Consider the following 12,258-nt stretch of genomic DNA (forward strand, 5'->3'; position numbering starts at 1 on the left):
TAGCTTCTATGAACAAAAGAAATCTGCTATTGTGTGTTAACAGTCCTGTAATTCATGTATTTCAGTTCTGTCCTTAGTTCCCCATTCTCTCCATCGCTGAAAAAAATAAGAATACTACCTCAAATTGTGTGGATTTTCAAAAACAGTTATTTTCTTCATCTGTGAAAATGGTCCCCTCCCCCTCTCTCAAGGGACAATTTTTTGTTCTCAAAAAAACTAAAGTTGGTTCAGGCATCTTTTTTCTGTGCGTTGTCATAATAGGGTATGCTGAGTATAAATAAATAGGTTGTCATTAACTGCAGCTAAGTTCTCTGATGAAAAAACACCAGGCTTCTTTCTAATTCATTCTTCTATGACGTCTAAATAGGTAAAAGGAAGACTCAGCAACCAGAATGTCTAGTGGCTGAGCCCGAACTAAGAACAAGGGGAAGCGGGAATAATTGAAGGCAGTTTATTCTATGCATGCGGGGACTGAGGGGCTGAAGCCTGAGGAAATCAGGCCACTGCATTGAAATCTTCCTCCAGACAAAACTTTCTCCAAGGCGCACACATGTGACACTCTTCTTCTTTTCACAAGAGGAAATCATAGTTCTGCATGAAGAGATACAATCCAGAGTTCTACAGAGAATAACTTCAATCTAATATAAACCTCCAATGGCTACAGAGTTACAAACACAGAAATTTGAGCTGTAGGATTAACCACGTTCACCAAACGAAGGATTAGGCTGTAGAACCCAGAGTCTGCGCCTCACAGCACGTACATACCAAAGGCACACTGGCAATTTAAAACCTTTGCCATCTGATAGGTACAGAAACAGTGGAATTTGAGAAGACAAAAAAAAAAAAAGAAGAAAAGAAAATCCAATTAAAAAAAACAGAATTTAGTCTGGGAATTCCCTGGCAGTCCACAGGTTAGGACTCTGCACTTTCAGTGCCTTCAGCCTGGGTTCAATCCCTGGTCAGGGAACTAAGATCCTATGAGCCGTGTGCAAGGTCAGAAAAAAAAAAAAAAAAAAGCATTTAGTTGAAACAGCAAAAAGTGCCCCAAATTTATACTAAACGAAAGTCTTAGGGGTCCTAAGAATGTTGAGAAATTATCAGAGAGTATCATGAAGAAGGAAGATAAGTCAGTGAGTCCTCTGTGAGGATCATAAATGTCAATAAAAAGAATGGCACAAAAGACAGGAGAACTTGATGGCCTCCTTTGTTAAGCTCCCATATTATTAAAGACACTCACCCATAGCTCTGAAAATCATTATTTATTGGAAAGAAAAATTAAAAGCAGTCTTTTTAATTCCCACGAGACCAAATATAGTTCCCTTGCCCTCCAAAATAAATCTCCCATCCCTCACATATTCTTTATCCTGACTCTTGGAATCTCCTGGATTCCTTGATCCAAGGCCAGGGCTTATATTTTCAATAGATACAATCCCCAGACCCTGGGAGCAACATGAAATAACGTCACCCTAGAGTTTCTTATCATGGGAGGGTGGCTGAAAAGTCAACAACTTGGGGTACTTCATTTGATATCTGAACATACAGGCCAGGAGGTAAGGCGTTCTTGGGTGAAATCAAACTTCCACAATATATCAGTGATTCCAAGAAGTCTTTAAAAGAGTGATTACGCCAAGAGGAATCCACCTGGTCAAGACACGGCCTTCTCAGGAAGATGGAGCTATTTAATCTTAGCAAGGGTGGCTGCTCTTCTTTCTGTGTTCTGGAATAAGGCACGAATTAAAGCTTTTACTTCACTGGAAGAGAATGCAGTTGCCAAGGGCCCTTTTCCATCTGCCCACCTGCAAAATAAAAAAATACAATTTCTATTTCCTACTAAGTATAAGCAAAGTTTTTAAATTGCTTACTTGATTCCAAACATGTATTTGTTTAACTCATTATTGACCAGGGGATTTTTGCAGAAACTACTGCCTGTGCCCGGTGATTTGTTATATAAATGACACTGATTTAATAATGTGTTAAAATGGAAATAAAACAAATTCTGGCATTTTCCCCCTTCTTTATGAGCCTGCCACTCAGTATCTTTAACATCTTCTGCTTCTTGGCTGCATTTTGGTATCAGCATAGACAGATGAAGAGACCAAGTTAGAAAGATAAAAACTCTTCTTCCTTATTCTACACTCACTAAGCCCGTTTAAACTTGACAATTATGACCACATGCTCACAGGGTTATATAGAGAAATGGGATTTGTAACTACTTTAAAAAGTGAACCACAGGCAGCACATTTTAACTGACAAAGAATAGGCACAAAATAATATGTATAAAATCACAAAAAAATCAGTAGAATAAAGGGTAAAAAATATGAACAGCTCACAGACAGAAAGAACAAAAACTAATTGTTACCAGTGGGGAGAGGGAATTTAGAGGTAGGGGACTAAGAGGTACAAACTAATAAAATAAATTATAAGGATATATTGTACAACACAGTGAATATAGCCAATAATAACTATAAAGGGAGTATAACCTTTAAAAACAGAATCACCATATTGTATACCTGTAACTTAATAATATTATGCATTAAAATGCTTTTTTTCCCACAAAAAAGCAGATTTTTCAATATTAAAAAAATGAATAGGCATTTTACAATAGAAAAAAAATGATCACTAAAAAGGTGCTCAATGTCATTAGAATTTAGGGAAATACAAATTGAAAGGACAATGAGCTACCGTTTCATAGCAACTAGCCTAGGAAAAAATTTCAAGTCTTATAATACCAAATACTGGTGAAAATGTGAAACAACAGAAGAAATAAACTATGAAATATGCAACTATAAGATAAATAAGTCACAGGGATATAACATACCCATAAGGAAAACAATCAATATTGTAACAACTTTGGTGATGGATGGTAACTGCTATTACTGTGGTGATCACTTCATAATGCATAGAAATATCAAATCACTATGTTTTAAACAGGAAAGCAATATAATACATTATAATTTTTTACAAGAACTATGACTATTATCAGAATATGACAGCAGTGCATATGAACTGTAGCTACACACACTTTCATGAATGAATTTTCTAATCAAAGGAAGCAAGTTATAGAAGATTCCATTAACAGGAAGTTCAAAAACAGGCAAGTCTAAAATTTATATTTAGGGATATGTACGAATGTGGTAAAACTATGAAGAAAAGCAAGGAGATAACACAAAATTCAAGACAGTTACCTCTGGGGGTGGGGGAACCATTTGGGGAATAGCACATAAGGGTCTTCAAAGGTAATGATAATATTTTTCTTAAGTTGGATAATAGGTATGCAAACATTTATTTTACTCTTTTTTTCTTTAGACCTGTGAATATGTTATATACACTGTACTCCTTTATAGGTATATTTTTTTATTTTTAAATGTTTAAACTACACAACTAGAGATAGTTACTTTGGTAAAAAAAAATTTCTCAATTAGTTTTTATCCTTATATCTTCTGAAATCTCTGGGAGGAGAAATACCTTCCTAGGCAGAAGAAAAGAAGCTGAGATATATCAGTATTATAACTGTTCTCAGAACAGTATTATAACTCTTCTTATAACAAAGAATTAATGATCATTCTTGGGCTGCAAGAGGGCCCTTTTAACAGCAGAAACAAAATTTCTCATCTGCTGCCCTCTGGAGTCTTATCTGAAGACATAACCCACCAACGACTTGTAAACAACAGATGAATCAATTGAAGTTTGTACTAAGTGCAGTTAGAGGTCTTCTGAGGTGATTTTGTTTTTTTCAAGCAAAAATCGCATTTACCTTGTTTAAGAATGAATAGTATGTGCTGGGAACAACTCACACACATCGAGGATAGCTAGTCTAATATACTTGGGCATCTGTAATAAACCAACCTGAATCAGCTAGACAAGTAGCTATAGAGATGGATACGGACCTTAACGCCTATTCAGTGCGTTCTCTATGCAAGGTTATGTGTGCTTGTTAATCATATACCAAGACAATAATTAAAGCATCCATGGATATGCAACTAGCCAATATCGATCCTGTTTTGCACAGTATCAATGACCTTCACACACTCAACAGGATATAACAAAGAACACAATTACAGAGCACAGCAATGTCAACTGATGGTGCTGAGAGAAAACAACATCCATTGTATTTAAGAAAAGATAAATCCTTTCTATGTGTGTGGTACTGAATCCCTGTAGAACAACTGCTCAATCAAACAATGGTTTGATGCTGAATATTCTTACAGGTAAAAGTCACTTCTCCATTAACATATCAAAATCGATCTTAAAATGCATCCACTGTTGGTTAAAATGGGCAAGAATTTCCATCTAGGTGTCAGAAGATTGCACTTCTTGTAAGTGCAAGATCATCTATCTGTAGAGCATGACAAAACAACATGCTCAAGACAAAAAATAACAGAAGCAAGAAGTCCTTACATTATCAAATATGAACAGTGGTCATGAGATCCACACTACGACAGGCCATGCAAAGGCCCCAGTTACTGCTACTCGATATGAAACTTTCCTGAGAAACATTAAGAAACAGAGAAAAGCACTGCCTTTGATGGCACTAATATTCTCTTACAGTTGTGAAGACATAAATAAATCCTACAGAAGGGTTTTACCCACCGATCCCCAATTTCTTGCAAACTGGCTTGTAGCATCATCATCAGTTCTTTGAAAGGCATCCATTTTGACACGTAGACTGGAACCTCTTCTTGGTATTTCTTATTCTTGTTTTCTTCAGACAGAGGTGCAAATACTTGAGGTCCTTCATCCACCACTGTTTTGCACAAGGAATACAATCTGTCACCGTCTTCGGTAGAGATGTCCTGATTTTGCACAAAGGGAACATGACAGAACAGAATTGGACCAGTTTAGTGGTAAGAAAAAAGCAGATCTTCGGTGCAAGCTATTCAGGGGGTCAGTGGCAGTAAGATGTTTTCCAACCAATTTAGCAGATCTTACTGATCTCATCAGTTCTGACAATACTCCCCAAACTAGAATGACACGCAATAGGTTTCAACAGATCGTTGGTAATTTCATTTGCCGGCATGAAAGAATCCGTTTCTCCAGTAGAAAGTGGTGTAGCGTGCTGCAAAGCAGGGAATCTTATTACAGGGGTTTAGCCAATCTATACTTTAGAGGAATCAGCTCGCAGAGTCCAGGCAACTCTCCTGCAGGATCACACATATAGTCCCAAGGTCAACAGAGTGCTGGTAAAGTGGTGCCTGCACAAGGCTGCATTCTATCTTACTAAATTAGAGTATTCGATCCACTCACTTATTAAGTATACAACTTCACACTCTATTTTGGGAGCACTGCCCTATTTCCAGGCTCCTCACTCATAATTTACACAGATGCCAGGTGGCGTCAGCCGTATAATCCTACTTTCTTAGATAGGAAGGACAAAGATTAGCAAGACTCCAGCGAAACAGAATTAAGACAAAAGTAAGAAAATAACAGTATAATGACTTAGACATGAAACACGAACAATTTCTTCTACCATCTGTGTTGACTAAAAATGAGGCATCAACATCACCTGCAAGAACAACTGCAGCTCAAGTCTGGAGAGGCGTCTAGTGGCCCTTACCTCCAGGGCAGTGATCCTGCCAATGATCTCAGAGACCGCTGTGTTGAGTAAAGTCCCCATAGCCTTGCAATATATGTTCACCGGCAGGACATCCTGCCACACAACTCCCAGTCTCTTTAGCTGGTGCAGTACCTGTCAGAAAAACACAGATCTTTACATGGAACAGAGGTTGTTACAACTCACATTTTCCTTGATTTACATTTACCATTTCTGTGTGTGTGGAAGAAGAGGTGCTATATAAGTGATGTAAGGCCATTCAGAACACATGGTTCTCAAATATTTCACCCTAGTGATATCCTTGCTTGATGAAAAATACTTACCCTGTGGACAGGAAAACTGGAGTAAAAAGGTTAGTCACTTAAGAGAGAGAAGCATTTTTTATTAAGATGAAAGCTAGTATTCCAAACTTCTCAAAGTTTATGGGTTAAAACACTGGGTTGGTCAAAAAGCTCATTTGGGTTTTTTGCAACATCTTATGGGAAAAGGCAAACGAACTTTTTGGCCAACCCAACACTTGCGATGGCAGACTTATTAGATAACTAGGAGCACTACTGGCCTGATGGGAAGACAGCTTCCTATTGACTTGTTGGGGCAGGGGAAAGGAAAAAGGAAAGGCCATCAACGTGACTAGAAAAGGTGGCCACATTTCCACAGGGAGTTGTGGGGAATCAACTGAGCTACCTGCCACATACACTTTGCTGCTTGAAAACAAGTAGGAAGCATCTAAAGAAAGAGCATGAACTGCAGAGGTAACAACAGCTCCCCACCTGCCGCACTGCTTTACTTGCTGCAGAATAACTGTCCTCATCGTCCATGTTTGAAAAGTTTCTAGCACTTGACAATCTTTCCAGGAGTTCTACTTTCTGTGCCCGCATCTGGGCCAGAAAACACTCTGTCCCTACGACATGAAAAGAGAATAAAGAATTCTGAGCATTGTTCAATTACACACAGGGTGGAAGAGGGAAGACAAGATGGAACCTGGTATCTGTTTTTGCCTATTTGAAAACAATTGCTTGTTAGTTAACATAAGGTAGCCCTAAGGTTATGATTAATAAAAATACCACTTCTAATACATCAGCCAGTCCCTCTAGGCCCATCCTCAGAACAGTGAGCTTTTTTCAACAGTCTATCCAGAATCAGATAAGAAAGACTACATATACAGCAGAAGCCACTGCTTATTTTTCTGATGTATCTACACTACCTCAGGGGAAAGTCAGGAATTGAAAAGCTAAGTAAATGATACAGATTCTCTGCTTTTCCTAGGCTATCATTACAGTAAACATACTGATATCCCATATTTCTTTTGATTTTTAATCATCAGGAGTAAAGCTAAGGGAGGTAGAATAGAAGAGAGCTGGTGTGAGGTTTTACAAACAAATAAGCACTGACATCAGTGACTCTTATGAACAGTGCTAACAGGACTGTCACGCTACACCTCTCAGGACATGTCACTCTACTGCCATAACTCTAATTTGGTGAATTCACCACACACCAGCAATGCAGTTTGGAACTCTAATGTACCACAGAATCATGTCATGAAAAAGTAATGCTTTCAGAAGATTTCATTCACTTCATAAAGCTAAATAACTGGGAACACCTGCAAATTAAATGCCCCTTCTCTTCCAATATAGCTCAGGGACCACCATCTAGTTTCAAACAGGTCTCATTTGTGAATTACAAAGATACCAGTCTGATAAGCTGCATTATCAAAATGCTTTCCTACATTTCAGGCATCATTACCAAGTCTCCGGAAGCCAGGTACAAGGTCCACAAAAGTAGTAGTGCCGTCGCACAGAATGGGGGCAAGACGCAATCTGAACTGATGCCCAAGGGTTAGCAAGTGGTGAGCAATATACATACAGTTGTTGTGGTGAATGGCAGCCAACTGTGGCAGTTTTTGAAGGTTCTCCCTAGGTCAGGAGGAAGCGAAGGAAAAGAAAGAAATCACCTGTTATTGAAGTTGACTCTTCTAGGTATTAATCATTGTCTGCTGTATAAATGTTATACGTAACAAGAAGTAAACTCATCGCTCCCACTCCCACACAGTGAGTTTGTTCTGCCTGCGTGAGACCTTCTTCAATAAAACTAGCCCAGTGATTAACAAGAAAGAAAGAGCAAGGGAATGGATGTTTACCTGTGTCGCCTCTTTGTACGAGCAGCCTAGAATAGCTATACATAATTCCCTTAAAATTGAACACTGCTAAGTCTTTTGAAATATAGATTTGCTTCCTCTTTCTCCAAACTCCTATTTCATTTATACAATGAAGCACTTAACTATTTTCCAATTTACTAGTTTTCAAAGATGGCTGCAGATTAGAGACATCTGAGAAAGTTTAAATATATAGATGCTTAGATTTCACTCTCCAAACAGAACACAATCTGAGTGAAATCAGGGCATTTATATATTTTTAAATCCCCCAGGTGATTTTAAATCTTCATAAAAGATTAAAAATCAGTTTTCATTCATCTGCACATAGTCTATCTGCCTAGCTTGGGAAGACAGCTTGTCTTAAACCTCTGCTACATATCCACTTGCAGTCATTCAATTAAAACTTCCTGGTTTTCAATTAAAACTTCCATTCCATGTCAGGCTAGAATATACAAAGTTGGAAACTAACAACCTAAGATAGTTGTCCCCACTTTGGGCTACACGTCAGAATCATCACAGGGCTTTAGAAAACAGAGATATCTGAGTCTTAAATCACACCTATACATCAAAATCTCTACAATGAGGGCCTAAGCAAATATATATATTCTCAAAGGTCCATGAAAGAGTCTAAAACACTGCCAAAGCTGAGAACGCTAATAGAACAGTGGTTCTCAAAGTATGGTTCCCTAGCAAGAAAATAGCAGCATCACCTGGAAATCTGCTAAAAAGTCTAGGCTTTATTCCAACCCTGCTGCTGAAGCTGAGTTCCAATACTTTGGCCACCTGATGTGCAGAGCCAATTCACTGGAAAAGACCCTGATGCTAGGAAAGATTGAGGGCAGGAGGAGAAGGGTGTGGCAGAGGATGAGACGGTTGGACAGCACCACTGACTCGATGGATATGAATTTGAACAAACTCTTGGAGACAGTGAAGGACCAGAAGCCTGGCGTGCTGCAGCCCTCGGGGTCTCAAAGAGTTGGACATAAGGACCAAACAACGTTACTGCAGCCCTACTGAATCAGATATCTGGGGCGTGAAATCTGGTAATCTGTATTTTACCAAAGTTTCCTGGTGATTCTGAAACACACTAAAGTTTGTAAACCACTGGTCTAGCAGAAAGTTCTCAGATCATACAAACGGGGAAAACAACAAATCTAACTCCACCCCAGTGTGAAAAATGTTTCTAAGCACAAAAAGCTCTAAGCCAACTGTCTTTGAATCCCCAAGGACATGGCTATCAACCGACCTGAAGGTGTTTTCTCTTTCCCTTTACCTAACTAAGAAGAAAGTGAACTAAAAGTTTTAAGCCACAGCAAAGAGAATACAAATAAAAATAGTAAGTTTACAATAAATAAGTGGTCTTTTAGAACAAAATAATTGGGCCTACTTAAAAACATCTCAATTGTTCAAAAATCTATAAACATTAAACTGACCTTTTCTTTGAAACCAGAGTTCTTGACTTAAAGGAATAGCTTTGCTGACATATTACTTAAAATATTTATAAAGCCATCCAAAACACTTTATTTGGATGATAGAGAGAACTCCTGGAGGCTTAAATATTAACTTATCAGATTAATATGAAAAGAAACTTTAAAAACCCAAGATGTGAGGTAAATACAGCCTAAGATCACTAAGAAGAGCAGCTGTGTGTGTGTGCTAAGTCACATGCAGTCTCTCCTAGAAATGTTGATCCATGTCCTTGCGGTGGGGTGAGAAGGAGAAAAGGCGGAGGAAGACAGAGCAACTTCAGTTATGTCCAACTCTCTGCAACCCTATGGACCATAGCCCACCAGGCTCCTCTGTCCACAGGATTCTCCAGGCAAGAATACTGGAGTGAGTTGCCATGCCCTCCTCCAGGGGATCTTCCCAACCCAGGGATCAAACCAGCATCTCTTAAGTATCCTGAACTGGCAGGCAGGTTCTTTACCACTAATGCCACCAGTTAAGTCTGCAAAGCTATGAATGCCAAGGAAAAAATGTGGGATGTTTACTAGATAGCAATACGGAGCAATGGATGACCTTTTTGTTTTGCAACCAAGTAAAGTGAGACAGTTTTGAAAATACCTACCATCACTAATAGGGTAAAAGTTCTCTTGAGTTTTCAAATCTGTCTCACCTACTATACTACAGATGAAATGACAACCCACTCCAGTGTTCTTGCCTGGAGAATCCCAGGGACAGGGGAGCCTGGTGGGCTGCTGTCTGTGGGGTCGCGCAGAGTTGGACACGACTGAAGCGACTTAGCAGCAGCAGCAGCAGCAGCATAGTACCCTTATTAATTTATTAGTAAATGACTGATGTTCTTTAAACATGTATTCTAAATGGTTTATTGCACTGTATTGTGAATTTTAGCAGCCAATTATCTTAGATGGGAATATAAAGTTACTGTTTTAACCTGACTCAAAACATTTTAAGCCCACAATATTATACAGAAGTCAGACACAGTGGCACTTACTTGTGATATGTTGGTACAACATCATGGAACAAATGGAAGATATTCCTCACTGAGTAGAAAAGTTGAACAGCACTAAAAAGAAAACACAGTTTCAAGAGAAATGCATAAGGATATAAAGGCAATGAGAAAAAAAATTCAAAGTCAGTGCACCTTAAATGAGAGTCCCCCACTAAGACTACAGCTGGAGAGACTAAGCTAAGTCTGCAGCTAAGACTACAGCTGCCTTGGTCACTGCTGAGAACACCATTCCTCTGGATGGAATGAATTCTCAGCTAGGAGTTACCAACTGAACTGCAGGTCTGAAAACCTGGGCCCATTCACAGCGTTAAGAGCAGTGACGTTCAACCCAAAGCCTCTTTTCCATTTATCAATTTGTGTTCTGCCAGGACTCCGAGTATCCCTTCAGTAACGAATGGAGATAAGCCTCAGCAAATGTCACCTGCTCACTGGTGCACTCTGCAAAGGGCAAGGCATCAATAAAGGCACTCACTGGTGTTGTCAGGGCCAGTCTGCCTTCAGCCTCCACCTTTTCTCCTTCTCACCCCAACGCAAGGACATGAATCAACATTTCTAGGAGAGAATCCAACCTCAAGATTTCTTGCCCTTTAAGTCTGGTCTTAGAACATCTGAAAATTATTATTAAAAAGCTCTCAGAGCAAATAAAAGGCTCATGGAGCTTACTTCTACATAAGACTAACTAAAACTATGTACCCTAAGTAAGTCACAGGAATTCCACCAATGATTATTAAAGATTAGTTATGGTTCACTATACACCAAAACACTGTTAAAACTTGATGACTATGATACCTGACTAAATTATTTGATTTTATTTTCATTGCATTGTTGCTGTTTGAAGTTTGATAACAGGAAAGTGGGTTGGTGTAGTTGTGTTTTTGTTTGTCCTATTAAAACTAATTTTTTGATGAGAAGGATGTCCGTAGACATTCAGTATACAAAACTGTTGTTGGTGGGACTTCCCTGGTGGTTCAGTGGCTAAGCCTCTGCACTCCCAATGCAGGGGACGTGGGTAAGATCCCTGGTCAGAGAACCAGATCCCACAGTCCAAAACTAAGAGTTCGCATGCTGCAATGAAAGACCCAACAACTAAGACCTGGTGCAGCCACATAAGCAAATTTAAAAATACACACACACACACACACACACATATATCTATAGTTTGGTCTTATCTTATGAAAAATTGCCTTGCATCCCTAACTTCTGCTTGGGTATATTTCAGGTGAATGCCATGTAAAAATGCCCACATACATACTCAGTCACTCAGTCATGTCCAACTCTTTGTGACACCATGGACTGTAGTCTGCCAGGCTCCTCTGTCCACCGAATTTTCCAGGCAAAAATACTGGAGTGGGTTGCCATTTCCTCCTCCAGGGGATCTTCTAGACCCAGGGATTAAACCTACATCTCCTGTGTCTTATGCATTGGTAAGTGGATTCTTTACCACTGGGCCACCTAGGAAACCCCATTCACTCCTATATTTATTCTGCCAAGTGAAAGGGAAAGTCACTCAGTGCCCAATTCTCGTGACCCCATGGACCATTCAGTTCATGGAATTCTCCAGGCCAGAATACTGGAGTGGGTAGCCTTTCCCTTCTCCAGGGGATCTTCCCAACCAGGGATCAAACCCAGGTCTCCCGCATTGCAGGTGGATTCTTTCCCAGCTGAGTCAAAGGGAAGCTCTTATTATGCCAAAAGAGTATATATATAATTCCCTCCACATATATTACATTTTTCTTCCTCCTTATATTTAAAACCAGACAGACTTGTGAATATAATGATTCATTGAAGTCACGGAAGTATTTTAGTATGCATGTTCTTTCTGGAACAGAATAAAGGGGTTTGTTTATACATGGGGATTAAAACTTCAGAAGTCCCTTGGAAGATGCAATTTGATTAAGTCAAGCCCTAACTGAAACGGTTTTCCTATGAGAATGTGAAATAAAAAACTATGATATACAGATTCAAACTAAAGAGGCTGTGGAAAACCCACTCTATGATCAACCTGGGCTATAGCCTACCGTCGTCTCCTCAGTCTGGTTCAGGAGTAGGGGAAGGAGCCTACTAAACAAAAAGAGATTCAAA

General features: G+C 39.2%; 1 protein-coding gene across 2 annotated transcripts in view; it reads right to left on the reverse strand.

Moving 5' to 3' along the window:
• Positions 1-1,244: 1,244 nt before the first annotated feature.
• The window catches only part of ZW10 (zw10 kinetochore protein), a 35,847-nt gene continuing 24,833 nt past the window's right edge, over positions 1,245-12,258 (reverse strand). For both annotated transcript variants that reach the window (XM_069555232.1, XM_069555233.1), the window contains exons 11-16: positions 10,159-10,230; positions 7,295-7,464; positions 6,322-6,452; positions 5,555-5,686; positions 4,591-4,793; positions 1,245-1,796 (exon numbers count right to left, since the gene is read on the reverse strand). In XM_069555232.1, coding sequence (XP_069411333.1) covers positions 1,676-1,796; positions 4,591-4,793; positions 5,555-5,686; positions 6,322-6,452; positions 7,295-7,464; positions 10,159-10,230 — 829 coding nt within the window. In that variant the 3' untranslated portion in view covers positions 1,245-1,675. The remainder of the gene's footprint in view (positions 1,797-4,590; positions 4,794-5,554; positions 5,687-6,321; positions 6,453-7,294; positions 7,465-10,158; positions 10,231-12,258) is intronic.

Source organism: Ovis canadensis, chromosome 15, assembly GCF_042477335.2.
Source record: "Ovis canadensis isolate MfBH-ARS-UI-01 breed Bighorn chromosome 15, ARS-UI_OviCan_v2, whole genome shotgun sequence".
Taxonomy (NCBI): Eukaryota; Metazoa; Chordata; class Mammalia; order Artiodactyla; family Bovidae; genus Ovis; species Ovis canadensis.